Source organism: Hypomesus nipponensis, chromosome 17 (assembly GCF_054491055.1).
Source record: "Hypomesus nipponensis isolate SF chromosome 17, ASM5449105v1, whole genome shotgun sequence".
Taxonomy (NCBI): domain Eukaryota; kingdom Metazoa; phylum Chordata; class Actinopteri; order Osmeriformes; family Osmeridae; genus Hypomesus; species Hypomesus nipponensis.
In genome coordinates, this window is record NC_140377.1 from 4841817 (window position 1) to 4862500 (window position 20684).

The following is a 20684-nucleotide window of genomic DNA, read 5'->3' on the forward strand; positions in this document are numbered from 1 at the left end:
AGACTAAGATCTCAAGCCCTTCTTAAGCACCGAGGTTTACGTGTTAAAACCTCACGATTCATGTCGGTACAGATCAGACGGGGAGAGTTAGTCGTTGTCTGGTAGACTCTCGCCCTCCTGGGAACGTCTTCCAACGTTCTCCGACTCATTGTGAACGCCTCCCGGTCCACGTGACATTTCGAACAGCGCTGGGACAGCTTCTTCAGGACAGCTTCTTCAGGACAGCTTCATCGACCGTCCTTCTCACACAGAGCATCCCGAACCCCCACAGACTGTTGCCCTGTAGGCAGCCCCAGTGGTTTTCATCGTGGTTTTGTCTGAGACGTGACTTTGATGTGGCGCAGCCTGCGCCTGTGTCTACAGTCGTTCACAATAGCAGATTGTGTGGTGGACGCTGGACGGGCCCGGGGACCCAGATGGCTCCACTGATTCTGCTTAGGGCCCATTGAGTCTGAAGGTCAGGGTTGTTTGGACAGAGAAGGGTCAATAGGAGGGCGGGGACCGCAGTGAAGGCCCTCCCTCCATTTTGTTTGGCCCCTCTCCCCTTTCAACCGTCGCTAACCCTCTTTGAGCCTTCCTGCTTCTCTATGGTACTTCTGTGGGCTCTGTTCTAGCTGATGGTTTGGCTGCCGGCCATCATGTTTTTGAGTGACTATGTTCAGGCACAAATCCTTACAGAACATTCTTCCGTGGGATTGTATTGTCGCTGTCCATATACGTTTTTTTTAAGGAGGTTTGACTCATTTTTATTCCTCGGAGATGTGTGCTTCAGATCCTGGATGCTAGGCCCAGCCTCACACAGTGCTGCTGTAATTTAGGACAGGGCCAAAACTAACTTAGTAACCGGTTTGTATTGCTCCTGACAGTTTGGATGTTTGCCTCTTATAGACAATGGGACTGAATGATCCTAGGCTTTGATAGAAAGTCCCTCAGCATGCCAGGCCTTACTACTCCCTGGCATTGGTCTGCCTTTCTATAGATCACACCCCCCCCAGCCCTGACTTTGGTTTGGAGGATGGCTAGATATAGGCAAGGGCTGTCTGCACAAGCACTGTTTCTGCTACAGGGGTTATTAACAGCCCTCCAAAAAGAGACACACATTTCTTGATGTAGCTGTGTGGGGGGGTCAGGGGTCAGTGGAGAGCGGGGGCTGCTGGGGGACTGGTGCTGTGGCTCTGGGGCGTAGCGAGAGACCGGCGAACTCGACCGGGGCTCCAGTTTCTGACTTCTCTCTTTCTCACTCCAGCTCTCTGATGACGCTGTGTACACGGTACTTTACATACGCCCACACGCATGCACCAAACCTGCTCACTCGCACACACACACACACACACACACACACACACACACACACACACACACACACACACACACACACACACACACACACACACACACACACACAGACAAACACACAACCACAGCCTGGTATAGAGTTTCCTTGTGTGTCTGGGCTTTAGCTTAAATTAGAGACTGATGCAAATCCGCAGGGATCTGCTACTGTCGAGCCGCTCTCCACGCACACACACTTCCATAAACATGCATTCACACTCGTGTAGGTGTTGGCAAACTGACACAGGGTTCAGCTAACTGAACTGCAGAAAAGAAAAGAGTATTCTGAGCTGCGTCACGCAATCCTGAAGAAGAATCCCAGTTTAAATTGAGACTCGCTGATTGATCCTGCCTTCCGTAAAGAGGAGCTATTCTGGACCATCTGATCAATACTCGCATTAATCCAGCCATACAGTGGGTAACTTGATGCGGAACAGTACTGTGATGGCAACAGGTACTTTCCTGACCACTGGTGCTGTTTTACAGCAGGGTAACGGAAGGGTTTGTCAACCATACCTTGCATGCTTGTTAGCCTGGAAAACAGAGAAAATAAACTAGTAATTAGTTAAATACATGAGCAGAGATAAACTTTATAAACAATGTAATGGGGTGGAAATGGGCCCTGGCCTGAGATAACAAGTCATCCAAATCATTGCCTGACCAGATGTCTGCAGGCCTCTTGTTTGCAAGGATTGCATGTAGTGGCAGTCTTTACCGTGGTGCTTCAGAAGGAGAGGAGGAAAGAAGATTAAAAAAAGAGGAAGTGAGCAAGAGATGCTATCAAATGTAATTTGCAGAAGTTGCTTTTGTTTGTTTTTTATGGTCTGACATTGTGACCTCGTGAACTCAGTCTTTCCCTGACTGGTGTGAGCTGGCTGGCTGTGACTCGGCGTCTCTCTGTCACGTTTATTTTCAGTCGCACGCTCGGCCCGCCGGCCAAACCGATAAAGAAGAGACGAGCTGTCCACAGTGGCGTGGTATGTGACGATGTGCAGCTGGGGTGGAAGGGCGAGAGAGGGAGGGAGAGGGAGGGAGGGGGAGAGAGAGATAGGGAGGGAGAGGAGAGAGAGAGAGAGAGAGAGAGAGAGAGAGAGAGGGGTAGAGAGAGGGCGAGAGGGAGAGAGAGGGAGAGAGGGAGCGAGAGGGAGAGAGGGAGAGAGAGGGAGAGAGAGAAGGAGAACTAGAAGAGGAGAGATATTCCCAGCACTTCTGGCTGTCTGTCTGTCTCTCTCCCCTCCCTCACCAAGGGTAACATAGGGACTCGTTTGCCTGATGTCACTCAAGAGGATCTCTCAACCCTGTCTCAGAGCCAATGGGGTGTCACAAGGGGGCTGGAGGGTGGCCGGGAAGGGGGTATACTGTGGTGAGGAGAAGCTGGGTTATTTACATTCTCTCTCTCTCTCTCTCTCTCTCTCTCTCTCTCTCTCTCTCTCTCTCTCTCTCTCTCTCTCTCTCTCTCTCTCTCTCTCTCTCTCTCTCTCTCTCTCTCTCTCTCTCTCTCTCTCTCTCTCTCTCTCTCTCTCTCTCTCTCTCTCTCTCTCTCTCTCTCTCTCTCTCTCTCTCTCTCTCTCTCTCTCTCTCTCTCTCTCCCGCTGTCTCTCTCTCACACATAGGCACAGTGTGTCAGAGCTTCCTGAAGAGATGAAGAGTCTGATCATAGAGAAGAGTAAGATGGGCTTGGATGAAGACCCAGAGCTGCTGGTCAAAGGTGGGTTTCAACTCTCTTTATCTCGTTTTTCATCATCCCTCACTCTCTGACTCTGGGCGTCTGCCCGTTGGGCGTCTGCCTGTTACGTTCAGTGAGAGTGCACTACGACAGTGTCTTTCTTTGCCTGTTTTGATGAAGTGTGTGTTTGGTGAAGTTCACTATGGTGCGCCTTCATAACACTGTACTGCACTAAGTACTCCCGAGACCAACTCCTTCTCCCACAGCTCCTCGTTGCATGTAATGATGTCAATCAGCATTATTCTGAGTCTATTGCTTCTGAGGAATGATCTCATAGGTTATTCCTGTGCTATTTTCCTGCTACTGAAACAGTGCAGTAAAATGCCAGCCCTTGGATAAGTTACGTCCTGTTTGGGATGGCGGCAGCCTGATCGGCTAATTCTGACAGCAGTTACCATGCACCCCTGGCTAGCGTGACGGAGAGTCTGGGGGCTGGGGGGTGGGCTTAGAGGGGGGTTATGGGGCACATTCCTTCCCAAACGGAGGACAGCTACTTCCCCTGGGCCCCTTGGGTTGGAGGGAGGAGGTGGTGACGGTGGCGGCTGGGCAGTTGTTGCTCACTCTGCATATGTCATCCCCCGCCCCCTCTCCAACCCCCCACCCCGACCGTATCCACCACAACAAGGCCCTACCACTAGTTGCGGTGTGCAGGGTGATGTTTTGAAAAAGCCCCTCCATTAAGTATGTCCCCTGTGTGGTGTGGGTTACTGTGAGATGTCCCGGGGTGACAGGGGCCCGGTCTCACCGCTCTGCCTGTCTAACACACCACCAGCCCCGCAGAGAATTGCATACATCAATGTTGACATTCATTCACTGCTGATTCGCCTTATTTTAACATGCTCAAGTCAGTTGTTGGTGCCTGTGTAGTTTCTGTTAAATCCAGCCAAACTAGGTCTAAAGACGAATCACCCTTTCAATGTTAAGTCCTGCTCAGAACTGTTGGAGATGGAGAGAGAGACTGAGAGAGAGACAGAGAGAGACTGAGAGAGATACCTACAGAACCCTCAGTGTTCGCTGTCCTCTGTGTTTGAGGGGGCCGGGCTTTGAGGGTCAGAGGTCAGAAATGAAACAAATGAAGGGCGAACCTTGGCCCCCAGGGGAGACATTAGCCGGCCAGAGAGATGGGATCCAGATGGACGGCCATGGGGGGGGGGGGCGGGGGTTGGAGGGGGCGGGGGGTGGCCTGACTCGGCTTTTGTTCCCCCCCTCCAACCCTCTAATGAGCCTGTGTCTTCATCTCACTGTTTGAAGCTCATGGATAGAACGGCTGCAGGATTTCCTATAGGGGACGGTGACAGGAGCATGCTCTCTAACCCCCCCCCCCCCTTCTCCACCCCCCCCCCCCCCCCCCCCGCAGGGCTGTGAACATCCCCAGGCTGGGCTTGACGAGCTACTGTAGAACTTAGAATCAAATCTATTTCCGTTTTCATGTTCCTTTTGGTGTGGTGACACTGTCTCTACCCCCCCCCCCCCCCCCCTCCCAAATGAGATCCAATGTGGAAGCCTCAATCGGGGTGGTGTTTCTCGTGGGTTCAAGGCCGCCGCTAATATAACAGTGGCTGGCTGAGAGAGGAAACGTGTCATGAGTCTGTAGACCTCCACGCTGCCCACACATGAAAGCCCGCCAGTTTTTAATTTGGGAAATGGAGGGAGTGGGAGTTGTGCATGTGAAGTAGCCTGGGAATAACAGGAATGAGGAGGGAGGGGCGGGGGAGGTTGAAAGTAAGGGAAAGACTGAGCGAGCGGGCCGAGGGAAAACGAGGCAGAGTCGACAGGTGGCATGCAGCTTGCTAACCACAGAGGAAGCCGTGACGCGGGCTTTGGCGTCAGAGCCTATCTCAGAAGGTAACTAGCTCAACGTACCGTGCGTTAGCAATACCAGAACGCGTACACACACACAGTTGAGGGTTGTGTAATCTGGTGTTTGGGGACAGTGGAAGCTGTTCTGCAGCTGAGGTGTGGAGGGACTGTGGGGACCCTGAACAGGTAGCTGTCGGCTCCCTGCGCAGCTTCTCCTGAGCTTGTGGTCTCTCTCTGACCTCTCGTGTGACTGTTCAGCTCTCTCACTGCCTTCCTCCTACACCAGCGACTTTTTTCTCGGTTTGATCCTTCTCTCCCTTTCACTCTCCCTCCCTCCCTCCCTCCCTCCCTCCCTCCCTCCCTCCCTCCCTCCCTCCCTCCCTCCCTCCCTCCCTCCCTCCCTCCCTCCCTCCCTCCCTCCCTCCCTCCCTCCCTCCCTCCCTCCCTCCCTCCCTCCCTCCCTCCCTCCCTCCCTCCCTCTCCAGCCTTTCAAACAGCTGTAATTATCCCTTGATGTCTACCATTAGCTGGCTGTATTTTGAACCTGCATCTCGCACTGATGCATATTTCCCCCTCCTGGTGATTATGTTGAGCCCAACCTAATCACCCCTCACATTCACCCCAACGAGGCACGGTCTGTCAGACTGGCACAGTGACAACCCTGGGGTTTTATTCCTTCTGTTCCAACAATGTGGTAGTACTTCCCTGCTTCAGTTTAACACTGTCTGAGTGTTACATAAATGTACCAATCTTGTACTAAGTCACTGTGTGCATGTCACTACCATGTAACATGTGTGTGTGTGTGTGTGTGTGTAGGTTGGCTGTTCAGAGAAGTGCATGGTGGCTGGATCAAGCAGAGGCGCTACTGGTTCGTGCTGAGCCAGGACTCGCTAGACTACTACAGCAGCGCAGAGAGAGGAGCCCGCAGACTGGGCACCCTGGTACTGACGAACCTCTGCTCTGTCATCTGGCCCGACAAAAAGACCTACAAGGAAACTGGTGAGTGACACGCTCACGCACACTCACACACTCCTCAGAGCCATTGTCATTGTAGGAGGGTAAATATTGTCCAAACAACCTAAACTAATTCCCCTATGGTTTAAAGGAAGATGGGAAACTGAACAGTGTATTAGCATGAAGCAAATAATGCCAATACCAATAGAATTCCAGGTATTTGACTCTATGAGTTAAATCAGAGCAAGAATGGTCAAAGTATGGTTAAATGAAATACGCATTTAATAACTTTGCAAATGAATGAAATCAATTACAAGGCAAACATGTTACAATATGAAAGTTTTCAATCTTACCTACTCTACCATGATCATTGTAAATCAGAGAGAAAACAAGAGGTGAGGAAGGAGTAGGACAAGGCAGAACTGAGGAGAAGGTCTCAGGAGATGAAGAATCCAAAGAACAATGCATTACAATTCCCTTTATACACAAGAACAACCAATCAGACCACATCTTGAATGGGGTGTGAGAGCCATCAAGTTGAGACCGTCCAGAAACTCCAGACTTTAGCATATGAGAGGTGGGGGCAGGTTTGACACCCAGCCTTACAATCCTCCCTCTTGGACACAAAAGCACATGAAAAGCTGCTGTGTTCATCGTGTGATAACCTGCACCCATAGGAAAAGGAACTTGATTGCAGACAGGTCAGCATTGAGATTCTAATGGTCATGGCTATTGCTCAGAGGATCACTTTTGGATCATGGCTAGTGCTCAGAGGACCAATTTTGGATCATGGCTATTGCTCAGAGGATCACTTGGAAGAACCTTTGTATTGGCATGCAGACGTGCCCTTGGTTAGCATATTCCTGCTACTTAAGTTCTTGTCCTGTTACAGCAGAACACAATTGGAGCACAGCACTTGGTTAACAATGAAAATGGTAAAGTTTGGAGTGGTCTGGGGTCTGAGTGAGTCGGATTGGATACAAATGGAAATTAGTGAGACAGTGTCCTAAAACTCAAATGGAAAAAATAGGTGAACAACAGTCCTCCATTTTGATAGATGAGAGGTACACAAACATATCATCTAGCAGATGAAAATGGCAATTAAAACAAAAGCGTTCTTGGGTCCAAAATAAACAAAACATAAATTACACAGCAATCATAAAATAAAATACAAGTTATACCAATCTACATTTACAGGTCAGGAACCATTGTGAGTTTAGCTAAAACCTAGAACATTTACCACCAACTCTATAAAACACACAAAGGTACATACTGATCCATAATACCCAATACTCATCCACACAAACCAACATAGGAACTCATGGATGGACAAACCATATGCACTATGCATATGCAGCTAAAGGAACTGGAGCAGCAACAAATAAACTGTCCCGAACGAATCTTTGAACTACAACAAAGACTAAACACAGGGGTAATACAGTAGGAATGTAGCAATATCACAATTTGGACCTGAATTAAGTAAATGTAAAAGATAGTTGGAATTGCATGTAATCACGTTAAAAAGTTTAAGATTTGGTTGTCTTGATAAAGGCTCAGCTTATGCTGCATGAAAAATGGGGGAGGCCTACCCTTTCCCAGATCCCAACATTTGGACTCAGTGTGACCACTTCTTAGACAAGCACGACAAAATCTAACTTTGTTGTTAGCATAAAACAAGCGTGTGGGTGGAATAGGCATATTTCTGCCAAGATCCCAACATCGCATTTCGGTGTGTCCTTGTCTTTTACAGAAGTTACACTGTATATGATGGGGCTGCTGGGGCTTGGGTTTTGCCTCTGTCGCCATTTTTATGGCAGCAATGCGTGGCGGATCAGGAGCACGACGGTTCTTTGTAGAACGCGGTTTGGGAATTTGCGCACCAATTCCACTCTCTGTGTCTGAACACTCATTAGTAGAATGTGAGCCAGCATGGCTGGTCTCTTCACTGCTTTTATTAGCGGTGTGTTGCCTTGTGGCACTAAAAGGTGTCGCTGCTTTGAGGACAGAGTTGAGAAGACATTTGCCAATTAAATGTACAGTAATCTTCAATGTTTGTTTCTTTTCTGCTTTCTTTTTATGGACTCCTACAGTTCGCCAATGTTCAATTATTTCAGCTAGCGTAAAATCAATTTAAAGACCGTTCTTGTCTTTCTTGCTCAATTGAGATAACGTTCGGTTAACGCTAACTTCTTCCCATAGGTTAAGTAATTTGTTAACTTCAGTTTCCCATTCAATTTTTGTTCATTTCATGCAGGAGCTAATATCAGAAACCAGTAATAGGCTTCTACCAACAGAACCAGGTGGAACACAATTAATGTACATTTGTAAATGCTTACTCACCGCACCATGGTTTGAAACGCCGGTTTGCCTAACTGTAACTGAATTGCTCGAAACATATCACGTCGTCGGGGTCACCAAAACTGTAGGAGGGTAAATATTGTCCAAACAACCTAAACTAATTCCCCTATGGTTTAAAGGAAGATGGGAAACTGAACAGTGTATTAGCATGAAGCAAATAATGCCAATACCAATAGAATTCCAGGTATTTGACTCTATGAGTTAAATCAGAGCAAGAATGGTCAAAGTATGGTTAAATGAAATACGCATTTAATAACTTTGCAAATGAATGAAATCAATTACAAGGCAAACATGTTACAATATGAAAGTTTTCAATCTTACCTACTCTACCATGATCATTGTAAATCAGAGAGAAAACAAGAGGTGAGGAAGGAGTAGGACAAGGCAGAACTGAGGAGAAGGTCTCAGGAGATGAAGAATCCAAAGAACAATGCATTACAATTCCCTTTATACACAAGAACAACCAATCAGACCACATCTTGAATGGGGTGTGAGAGCCATCAAGTTGAGACCGTCCAGAAACTCCAGACTTTAGCATATGAGAGGTGGGGGCAGGTTTGACACCCAGCCTTACAATTGTTTAGACAAAACAAAGAAACCCACAATAGAACCGCTACACCAGGGACAATCCATACACTGTTCAATTAGGACATTTTCAGCACATTTCCAGCCTTGGGACGGTGTGTTTTTAGATGTAAGACGAGACTCTGTGGTGTCCTCTCACCTCCTGAGAGCACGGCGCACCGTCTGTGTTTGGGAAATCCCAGTCCTGCCTGCAGAATGTGGGCTCGTCTGAAAACCTCTGTTAGCCTCTGTTCTGAGTAATCAGCATGACCGTCTGGATTCCCCAGCAAAACAGAAGTAGAGACAGGAGAAATGAGAGAGGATGGGGCATGGTTGTGTGGTAGGAGAAGCCTCGACCTCTGGAACTACAGTAGAAGTATCTTATTGACTCATATAGCCTCTTTGTTTTCGTAAAAAAAAAGAGGGATTTTTCCCCTACTGACTTCAGCCAACCACTTAATGAGGAAAATCCCGAACAGCTCTTGATAGGTAAATCTGCTCAAGAGTTTTCCCGAGGAGAAGTTTCATGTCCTCAAAGGTGGCTTTGTCGTGGCTTCGATATGTTCGTGCCACTGCAGGCTGGAATGAAACTCAGCCTCTTCCCCTTTCTCTCCAGTTCTTATGTAAGATTAGTTCCTATTTAGTGGTCACATTCTCAGCTTTTTTTTTCTTTTTTCTCACTCAGATTTCAGCGGTGAGATAAGCAGTAAATGATGGTAGACGGTTAGCTGTACATTGCATTGTCATGGCACGCCACCAATCATATTCCACATCGCTTCAGCCTGACATTTGAACTTCACCAAATAACCCAAACAAAGGCAGCTGGTTAGCGAGGAGATCTAGACCAGCCTATCCCCAGCCTCAGGGCATCAGATACTGTAAGCTCATGCTGCCCCTTGCTTTCTTCATTTTCCTTTAGTTTGGTGTTCTCCTAGGAAAACACACCTTGGGTATTTACTTTGTGGTAAGGTTTTTGGTTGACTTCTGTCGTTGCATAGAAGAACAAAGGAAGTGTGTTCCACTTGTGGTGTCCCAGGTCCACCCTCAGACAGTCTGAAAGTGAATGTGTGGAATAAACCAGTTGGCCCCGGTTGAGTTATGGCAGACTTTGATTACAGTCTGCAATGTGTTGACTTTTTGCGTAAAAAAAGCCATCGTTATTTTGCCTTGCGGAGAGTTCTCCATGAAAGCCATTGACAAGCCTGTGTGTGTGTCTCAGGGTACTGGAGCATCACGGTGTATGGGCGGAAACACTGCTACCGACTCTTCACCAAGCACTTCAACGAAGCCGTGCACTGGGCCTGTGGCGTCCAGAAGGTCATAGACACCAAAGCTCCTGTGGAAACCCCCACCCAGCTCTTGATCCGAGACATAGAGGTGAGACACACACACACACACACTCAGCCACAGCCAAACCACCTGTGACAAACTGTCACCAAACACAGCCAGCAGCAACAACACTGATAATCCCTCCACTCCGTAGCCATAGCAACGACACAGGCACACAGGAGTCCCGAGTCCAAAGTTTCCTCCAGCGAACAGCCCTGCCCTCTGTGATCGCCCTCTTCTCCTTTCATCAGGCTGTGAGGGGCCCATCCTCACCATACATGCATACATCTGGGCTCAACTGGAAGGCCTGTCCTGGGCTGTTTGAAGGACTAGACTCCAGATGATGTAGAGGGCCTCACCTTTCAAGGCAGACTAGAAACACGTCTCACAAACAAACGCGGCATTCTCAGAGCTATGTCTGAAGGATGACCACATTATTCGCCATTGTGTAAAGGGGGAACTTAAAAAATCGCAACTCTTTTCTCCATTTAGGAACCCAGAAGATTAATGCACAAGTGTTTTATTTGATGCTTAATGTTTGAGTGTGTGTGTGTGTGTGTGTCCAAGGTTGTGGCTCACTGCTTCACTTAATCTGTTAAGACTGATAGTGTAGTCACCCTGCATCTTTAGAGGTGTTTATAGTAGGTGTGTGTGTGAGAGAGAGAGATAGAGAGCTTTCAAGTACCCACACACACTGCAGCACCCTCATGTTGGGTTGCAGGAAGTGCTTTGTGGGGCAAACATTTTCTCCAGAGAGGCATATTTTTTAAGCGGGGTTTCGCTCGCAAACATAGCGTCTCGCGAGCGGAGGGGCGACAGCCTCGCAGCACTCTGGGTAGCGGGTCATCACGGGACAGGAGAGGAGAGGGCGAAGAGGCAGACCCAGCGCCAGATAAGCACTCCAACACTCGGCCTCCTGGGCTCCTAATCTCGTGGCGACAGTCCGCTATGTCGCATGCGAAAGTCTAATCTGGTACCCAGTTTAATCTGTCTGCCTCCGTCTGGGTCAAGAGGGGCCGACAGAGAGAGAGAGAGAGAGAGAGAGAGAGAGAGAGAGAGAGAGAGAGAGAGAGAGAGAGAGAGAGAGAGACAGAGACACAGAGAGACAGAGAGAGAGTCACCGGAGCAAGACCAGAGGAGCCCTTCCCCCCCTCACACTTTGCCTCACACACTTACACACTCTCTCCCTCCCTCCCGCACGCCGGCGAAGGGCGTGTTTTAGTGAATTCAGTTCAATTGAGTTCCCGGGGCTGGGAAGTATTAGCAATCTGCAGATTGTCCGAAACATTTCTGACAATAAATGAGGAGACGAGGATAACACCGGGCGCACGTCTCCATCCTGTCTCTCTCAGCTCTGAAGGCCAGAGGACCCTCTCTTTTACAAGGGGCACAAGAATGGAAACACAGATAGTGACAGTCAGGCAGTAACGGTATTACAACAGTCACAGAGCAAGGAGGGTTACCGCTGCCAGCTCCTGACCACGGTCAGAGCAGAAAGACATCCTGTACACTTCACACAAAGGCCAACCGGCGCCCATGTAGAACAAGAACAGCGTAGGAAAGCGAGAGGGATCCAGTATATGGACAGAAGAGCTCTTTGTGCGAGACAGAGTCTTATCTTTCAGCCTCGGACGTGCGCCCCTGCCACAGACACAGGGAACAAGGGGCCAGGCTGCAGCTCCAGCCTTGGACCTTCAGGCTACATGATGGAATGAGGATCCGGGAGTTGGGTAGGGGGGTGGGGGGGGGTGGGGGGGGTGGGGGGGCTGATCAACTCTGTAAATCAAAAGTGAATTCCACCTTCCTGTGTCTGTTGACCCTGAAAGTATACAAGGGCCTATTACTAGGTGTAAACCTGCCACATGTGTGTGTGTGTATATGCATGTCTCTGTGCACGCAAGCATGTATGCTTGTATGCATGTAGCTGCATGCACAGATGTGTAACAGACAGTACACAGTGGTGGAGTATGTCGGGGCTCCACAGCGCCTGCAAAACGTCTCACTCTCCCAGTTCAAACAGACAAGCAGATCTGTCATCAGTATGCCCAAAACACTTCAGTGGAATGTTTCAACTTTGCCCCACAAAAGAGGGATTGAGGGGGTGTGTGGGGGCGGGGGGGGCTGTGGGGGCTGTGGGGGAGGAGGGGTTGGTGGTAGGTTATCCTTTAGCCAGAGACACAGAACAGGGTCAACGTTACTAATGGTCAACAGGTGCAGAGAGCATGTCGTGGAAGCTGTCTGTACTCCTGTCGATGAGCAGAGCATGTGTGGAGAGATACCGCTCGAAAGCAGTATAGCGAAGCACACACATGCACATAAACACCCACACAGATGCACACGCACAAAATGTGGCAGGCATGCCGGTGCGCTTGGCCGGAGTTCATCGGTTGACCTTCTCAGGCTTTGAAAAGATACCCGTAGCTGTTCTCCAGTCCAACTGACCCCAGTCACCCCTGCTGCCAACACACAGACACACACAGACACATGCCCACAAGCACAGTCAACTCTTTGACCCTCGCACACCGTGCCTCGGAGTCGACCGGGGATCATCCGAAAGGACAGGTCAGCTCGGGTCTCCCCCTGACTCCCCTGCACGTCTGTGTGTCCCCAGGAAAACAAGTTTAACCCTGAGGTGGTGGAGAACATCTACCAGCACAACCCCATCTTGAAGTACACCCAGAGCCCCCTGTACGCGCCCCTGCTGCCTTTCTCCTTCGGCAGCCTGGAGCACACCTGTAAGTACCATGCGCATGGCAACACACGCACGCACAACGGAAACTGACACTCTTAAACGCGGCACACAGCAAAGCCGGGCCCCCGAAGCGAGCGCCGTTAGCGCCGACGCTAACCTCAACCCTCTCGATGCCGCAGACCACAGCGGGAAGGGCTACGCCTCGGTGCGCGAGGAGGCCGTCAAGCTCTTCAACTGCCTGCAGCAGCTGGAGTCGGCCAGGGAGCCCGTCCCCATCATCCAGGGCGTGCTGCAGACCTGCCTGGACCTGCGGCCGCTCCGCGACGAGGTCTACTGCCAGCTGGTGAAGCAGACGAGCGGCACGCCCGCCCCGCAGACGCTCGCGCACCTGCGCTACTGGCAGCTCCTCACCTGCATGAGCTGCACCTTCCTGCCCGGCGCCGCCGTGCTCAAGTACCTGCGCTTCCACCTCAAGAGGTGAGAGCGGCCCGGGATACAGCCAGGGGGGTGCGCGGCGCGCGCTGTGGTCGGGCTCTCGTGGGCTGGTCCTGGATAGGGAGCCAAACGGAGGGGGGGAGGGAGGGGGGGGCTATGGGGAGAACGAGGCACTTACGTGGGCCCCGACCGGTGGCCGGGGACACCTGGAGGGTCCAGACAGGGTCCAGGCGCCAACCCCGCTAACCAGCAGTTAGATATAGTAGTGTGATATTCTCTCACATTGTTACTGCATCGCTCGGCACAGATCCAATGTTTCAGGGATGGATTTGCGGCTCGGAATCAGCCCCTCTGTTAGGCGCGCTAAGCTATGCTATATTAACAGCGCTAATCTTTTTCCCGCAGTTTCTCTGTACGGCAAGTCATAAAGCAAGCCCATACGATGCTATGTATATGTTGGTGCTGGGTGTCCGGCCAAAGCTAATGGAACAGTAGTCATATATAGCATACTGAGGCATCCGTCACTCAGAGAGCGATCACGGTATCTTGCCGCTTGTTTGTATGCTGGTCATGGATAGCTCAGGAATACTGGTCATGCAGCAAGGGGCCAGACTAAAAACAAGACGGCGGGATATGCAGACTGCTATAAGGAGACGGTCTCCTAGTCGCACTCTAACATCGCTGTTAGCCTCGGTCTACAGCTGGACAGTGCAGGGGCTTGGGTGGGGGCGGGGGCTAGGGCAGGGGCGGGGGCAGAGTGCCAAAAAAGAGCCCCCCTCGGTCCCCCACGGTGCCCTGAGACACCCCCAGGGAATGTCCCCACTCTGGGTGGGGGGGGGGGGGGGGAGTGGGGGCTGGAGGGCAGACAGAAAGGAATCACACAGGCTCAGTGGAACATTCCTAATTATGTTTGAGAAGGACAAAACCCACCCTGTGGCTCGTAATGAGAGAGGGAGAGACAGGAGGGCGTGAGAGGGCCTCTCTCTCTCCGTCTGGCTGGAAGTCTGAGTCCCTCTCGTCCAGCCCTCTCTCTTCCCTCGGTCGTTCCAGTTTGAGTTCTGTTTGCTTTGGGTCTAGCACAGCAGTAAGATTGGTTCCTTCCTCGGTCTTTAGTCCTTGTTTGTGCTGGGCCCAGCTCACAACTCTGTCAGGTTGCCTTTCTACATTCTTGTAGGTGTTAGAGACGTTTGGCCCTGTTCTGAGTGTGCTACTCATTGCCTCATATTCGTGCACACACACATGCACACACACACACATGTGTGCGCACACACACACACACTCCTGGGCTGGCCAGTCCATGGGGAGGAAGTGGTAGGTCACTGTGGTTCACGTGAGCGGAAACACCTTTTCCTGTTCAGAGCGCTGCCAAAGCCCAATACGTTTTCCCTCCCCTTTTCCTCCTCTTTGAAGGATTGAGAGACGCAGAGCCTTTTAAGTCCCTGAAAGCTAAAAGTGAGAACATTTGTCATTCCTCGCCTCATTGACTTCCAAGCATTACCAGCCCAACGAAAACAAAGTGTTGAACCGAAAGAATGACATAAAGCCTATTATCACAACACTTTGAAAGTGCTTGGATCAATGTTGACATCACTGACATACTTAGGTTTACCCTCCGAAGTAAACCATGGTTGGATTGAGTCAGAATGAGCTAATAAGCACACACGTGCACCCCCCCCCCACACACACACACACACACACACACACACACACACACAGTGGGCTCACCCGCCAGTGTCTCCTGTGCGCGTCAGGATCCAGAGCCAGAGTCCTGAGTCGGAGATGGACAACTACGCCTCGTTCATCGTGGAGGCCCTGGACAAGACGAGGTGTCGGGAGCGCGTGCCTTCCTGGGAGGAGATCCAGGTGCTGATGGGGCGTCAGGAGATGCCCTGCGTGGTCCACTACCCCGGGCCTGGCTCCTGCCAGCTCTACATCAGCTCCCACACCACCGCCAGCGAGGTGAGCAGCCCCCAGCGCTCCCCCCCCCGCGCTGACCTTGACATGTTGTTCCCTCAGCGGGACGCTTTTATCCAGAGCGACGTGCGGGGTGTGCCGCAGACGGTCTTACTTGAAGACTTGCGAACCAGACAAACTTTGTAGCACAATGGCGTGTGATGTTTTTGTCTCCTCGTGGGCCGGCCGCAAGCAATAAACATTCGTAAACTTGTTCACCGACCGACATGTGCAATGCTTGCTGGATGAATATTTCTGACAGCACTCACTCCTGTCTCCCAGGCTGCTGCTCACCGTTGGTTTGGACTCTGTGAACAGCCACGGCGTGTTGGGCACTCTGTGTACTTCCATCAGTATGTCTAAGTAGCCGTGTGTGTGTGTGTGTGTGTTGCAGGTGGTGCGGAGGATGCAGGAGAAGTTAGGCCTGCAGGAGAGCAGAAACACGTTTTCCCTGTTTGAGCAGACCTCCCTCTGGGAGCGGCCCATAGCGGGAAGCACCATCATCGCCGACATCCTGACCAGGTTTGAAAAGTAAATATCCCTCTTTACTCGCAACACCGACCACATCAGAGACATAACGCCGCCCCGACATCCATATTTATTTGTTGACGTCATTGAAAGGAATCCAAGCTCACACGTATCATTTTGTGGTCCAACTCCCGAGCTTCAAATAATCAAAGGCCTTGATAAGAGGTGCCCTCGTCAACTCGTTAGTCAAACGCACGCTCTGCTGGGAAAACGCCGCACCGTCACCCTGTCTGTCCGCAGGCACTGCAGCCGTTCAAGGTGAATGCTGATGTCATTTGCTTGCTTAGGGCCGCGTCACTCGGCCAGATAAGGTCCCTCTCTGGAATCAAAGACACCAGTGTGGTTCTGGGAGGCGTGTGCGTGTGCGTGTTTGCCCGCCGCGGCCTGAGCGAGGGCGTAAACCTGGCAGGTTGTTGTTAGTCAGCTCCGTCGACACTTCGGACTCCTGTCATGGCGGTCGAGAGACGTCAAAATGGCCGATGGGGGAGGTTCTTACTCTTGTGTTTGGTGCGTGAGTCTTTATTCCGTTGTGCCCCTCTGTCTCTGCTCCCCAGCCTCTCAGCTAAAGAGCCAGACCAGGAGTCGCAGTGGAAACTCTGCTTCAAGCTCTACTGCCTGCTGGATGCTGACAGCATATCTGAGGATAGCATCGAGTACTTCTTCCTCTTTGAGCAGGTAACACTGTCCCACACACCTCACTAAATCACCCCCCCCCCCCCACACACACACACACACACCCCTAAAACACACACACACGCGCGCCGCGCTCACACGAGTCGTTAGTGGAGGTTGCTGTTATGATAATGAGCTATAATGGCGTGGCTTTGGTCAGGGAATCATTTCTCCTATTTCATTGGACTGTTAGCTTTTCCTTAACAGTCCACAACTGTAATAAAACAATACTTTTAAAGGGAGAGTTGGGCTATTGGCCGGGCAGCTGAGAGAACGGGGCGAGCCAGGCTGAGTTCATTAGAACATTCTTCCTGAGGACACTTATAAAAATGTTATGGGCCTCAGTAAAACAGGGTGGGGTACAGCTATGATGGATGGGGGGAAGGCAAAACTGACACACTGTTCAATCTTCCCCTCCCTCTCTCTGTCTCCCTCCACCTCTCTGTTTCCCTCCACCTCCCTCCCTCCCTCCCTCCCTCCCTCCCTCCCTCCCTCCCTCCCTCCCTCCCTCCCTCCCTCCCTCCCTCCCTCCCTCCCTCCCTCCCTCCCTCCCTCCCTCCCTCCCTCCCTCCCTCCCTCCCTCCCTCCCTCCCTCCCTCCCTCCCTCCCTCTCCTGTCGCAGTGCCATGAGATGGTGGTGCGGGGTCAACTTCCCGCCTGTGAGGAAGACCTGCAGGCCTTGGCCGCTCTCAGGCTGCAGTCTGTCATCGGGAACTTCAGCACCCTCTCCCCCTGCCCGCCTCTGGACGAACTCTTCCCCGGCGACATGGTGGAGGCCCGGGTCCTCACGTCCCTCACGGCCCCCGCGGCCCTCCCCCCCGGCCAGCCTCCGGCCCAGGGCTGCCCCCAGTCCCAGCGCTTCCCCGGAGGCCTCCTGGCGGGGGCGCTGTGGAGCCACACGGCCACCTCGGCCCACAAGCAGAGGGTGGAGCAGGACCTGCGGCTGCGCAGCCGTCTGAAGGAGGAGGCAGCGGCCGTCATGAGCTCCGTGGTGGAGCGCTGGAAGGGCCTGGCGGGGTACAGCCGCGGGGACAGCATGGCCGCGTACCTCAACATCGCCCGCCAGTGGTCAGGGTTTGGATGCACTCTCTACGAGGTGGATTTCTACATCGTGAGTCCGGCTTCCTTGTGTAAAAAGCCTTCGTATCCCCGTTTCCTCCTCTGGTACGAGACGGCAGGACTCATCAGACCCCTCTGTGCTTTTTCCTTGTCTTCAGAGCTCGACCGGAAGCTTCTCTCAGAAGCTGTGGCTGGGCGTGGCCGCTACCTCGGTGTCTCTGTATAAGCAGGGAGAGGCCGAGGCTCTGGAGTCTTTCCCCTACGGTCAGATCTGCTCCTACGGTGTCTCCGACAGCAACACCTTCAAGATCACCGCCGGCGACCGCGACCTACTGTTTGAAACCACAAAGGTAGGCTCCCTCCCTCCGTCCCCTACCGCCTCGATCACGATACACAGACGCTTAGAGCACAGAGCGTGGTTGTGAGTGAAGCCTGCCCCTCACTTGAGCTTCTCCACCCAAGGGGAGGAAGTGCGCGGTATCTTCAGTGTGGTTCGGGTTGGGTTTGTCGTTGGGGCTGCACCAGCGAGCTGTCAAGCCGCTGAACGCCCTCGGGTTCTTAGCAGTGGGAGCGCCTTCTGCGCCGTCACTGAACCTGCTCACGATATCCCGCCCACAACTCCCTGACCCACTTAAAAACGGCAGGCACAAAGTTTGAACTTGGAAAGAGAGGGCACAAACTGCCTCCCTCTGCAGCCAGCCCTATACCGCTAAAAGCCTCACTTCCTGTTCGTAAATGTCAACTGGGGGTGAGTTTTATTACAGTGGTTGGACTCAAATATTAGCCAAAAACATTTCTCAGAAACCTGGGTATTAAACCGAAAAGCTGTTTCATTTCAGAGAACAAAGTGGGCCCTTCAGCTGGCAGACTTGCTTGCATCTTCCCACGCAGGACAAAGCTCTCTCTGTGTGATCTCTCATGGGGCACAAAAGTGGCTTTTAGTTATTTATTGGTGCAGCAGAACAGGCAAATTGAAGGGCACCAAAAGAGGGCCCTGATTTTATGAAGTGAAGGGCTCCCATAGCTCTGCCATAACTGCAGGATGGGATGCAGAGTCAGAGCAGGTTTGCAGGGGGGTGATTATGGTCAGACTAGGAGTTAAGGTTGAAGGCAAGGTTAGCGGCTGAATCTAGGTTTACAGCGGAAGTCTGCGACTCTGGTTGAAGGGCTTGGGTTGAGGCTAGCGCCAGCCCAAGGCAGAGCCAGCTCTCAAATCCTGGTAGGGGAATTATAACTGCAGGATGTATGGTCACAGTGCTTTATTCGGTTACAGGCTTGGATAAGCACTGTATGACTACACGGTACAAACCCATGAACAAATATATCACAGAACACATCGCGAATGAAGACAGCATTGGCACATTGGCATCGGACAAGACAGGAGCAAGTGTCCCCGGTTCTGCTGTGCTCGCTTGAGTGATGAGAGGGTGTTTCTGGGGTGTGAGCTGGTGCCTCACGCTGTGCCAAGGCACATCACGCACAGACGCCCCTGGAGGATTGTGTTCCAGCAGCTGGATGACATCATCCCTCCCCTCCCCTCCCTGCTGTGACGGTGCCAGACACAGAGACTGTGAGCGAGCCCTCGCTCCTCAGAACACTGTGCCGCGAGACTGACCTTCCCATCTCTCTCTCTCTCTCTCTCTCTCTCTCTCTGTTCCAGCTGACTGAGATCATGCAGCTGATGAATGCCTATTTCAGTGTCCGCCGTCGCCGCCGGGGGAAGGGCGACGACGTGGGCATCACCGAGGGCACAGAGGTCGGGTTCCGCCGCCTCGCGGCGACGACGCCGGCCCCCACGCTGATGGAGCTGCCCTCGCACCCCGTGTGAGAGGCCTCCCCACCTCCCCCCCACCCACCCCGAGTCCGCTCCTGTCACCACACACAGCCCCCTGGAAGCCAGGAGCCTCCCCTCCTCTGGCCCCCAGGACCCCGCACCTCCTCCACTGGGAGCAGCTCAGCAGCCAAAACAAAGACAGGGCTGTTTTCACTCCCCGTCCGTGAAAATAAACCTCCCTTAGCGTTCCAAATGAAGGAGCAGGGAGAGGAGGGGGAGGACTAGAGGGAAAGGGGGGCGGGGCGGGGGGGTGGCGGGGGGGGACTGAGCCTGACTGTAAAGTGAGGCAAGAAACCACAGAAGCCAATTTGGTTCCCAATCCAATCCCCAGTACGCCCCCCCTCTCATCCTGTCACGCAACCTCCATTACCACCCTCCCGACCATGTGAGACATGGACCCCCAAACGCTCCTCTGAGGGCCTGCTGCACAGACCGTGGCGGGAGGGGAGATGTCGTTGACCACACGCTGTGCCACCCCTAGGAAGGGAGGCAAGGGAGGAGAGGGGAGAGCTCCCGCGGTGCCAGTCTCTCTACCGCACTCTCTACCTCTCTCTCTCTATGCTAGGTGTGCCTACATGTGCTCTGTTCTTATTCGAGGGTGATCCCTCATGCACTGCTGGAATAGTGACACACATACACACACACACACACACACACATAAACACACACACAAGAGGGTTGGTTTTCATAAGACCCCAGCCAGGCTTGCATTACCTGGAACTGTTGATGCAGCAAGGCGTGTGAACTTGAACTGGAAACAGATGTTGAGCTCTGGAAGTCACTTTGGCTGTCACGGCTACAGAGAGATGCCCCTCCCTCGCTCGCTCGCTCCCGCCCTCGCTCCCTTCCTCTGGGATTATCAGTAGCGTGTGACAGAGGATGGGATTTCTTGGAGGAGACCCTGAGGATCCAGGATAATGTCTGTGTCTGTGTTTTTTACCAAATGCTCTGATTTATTCCTGGTGGTGCTGCTTGTAATCCTCCACATGAAACTGCGTCTCGACTTTGGCTGACACTCGATTGGAACACTGCGTATGTGAGTGTGTGTTTTATAGGGTTCTGATCCCAATTTATATCCATCATGACAAATGAGATATTGTCCCCCAGTGCCCAGTCTAGGGGAGGTATTCAGTTTAGGAACTTGGAGAGCTGTTAAGTAGCGCCCCCCCCCAGCCCCCCCAGCCCCCAGTCAGTAATCTGTTATTAGTGGTTGATACTCATTCACTGCCCAGTGTTTCCTTCCCCTGCTGTTGGTGGAGAACCAACACTGGTTTGACCATTGATGCTTTTGTTAGTATTATTTATGTTTCAAGTACACCTCGTGACATTGTTTTTGTTGTTTTTTTCATGTCTTAATTGAGGACCTAGCATATTTTTAAGGGTTGCTGTTAATGATCACGACTCACGCCTGAGAATGCCTCCGGTTTATCCATTGGGTTTAAACTATT

At 52.0% G+C, this 20684-nt stretch overlaps 1 protein-coding gene across 2 annotated transcripts in view; it reads left to right on the plus strand.

The window, feature by feature from the left end:
- plekhh3 (pleckstrin homology, MyTH4 and FERM domain containing H3) overlaps positions 1–19466 on the plus strand; it is a 29677-nt gene extending 10211 nt beyond the window's left edge. The window contains exons 3-13 of one of the 2 annotated variants that reach the window (XM_084677044.1): positions 2946–3040; positions 5675–5857; positions 9954–10111; positions 12675–12798; positions 12935–13232; positions 14942–15149; positions 15538–15674; positions 16226–16346; positions 16966–17454; positions 17561–17752; positions 19063–19466. In XM_084677044.1, the coding sequence (XP_084533170.1) occupies positions 2946–3040; positions 5675–5857; positions 9954–10111; positions 12675–12798; positions 12935–13232; positions 14942–15149; positions 15538–15674; positions 16226–16346; positions 16966–17454; positions 17561–17752; positions 19063–19230 (2173 nt within the window). In that variant the 3' untranslated portion in view covers positions 19231–19466. The remainder of the gene's footprint in view (positions 1–2945; positions 3041–5674; positions 5858–9953; positions 10112–12674; positions 12799–12934; positions 13233–14941; positions 15150–15537; positions 15675–16225; positions 16347–16965; positions 17455–17560; positions 17753–19062) is intronic. The other variant, XM_084677045.1, reaches the window with a different exon arrangement.
- Positions 19467–20684: the final 1218 nt, after the last annotated feature.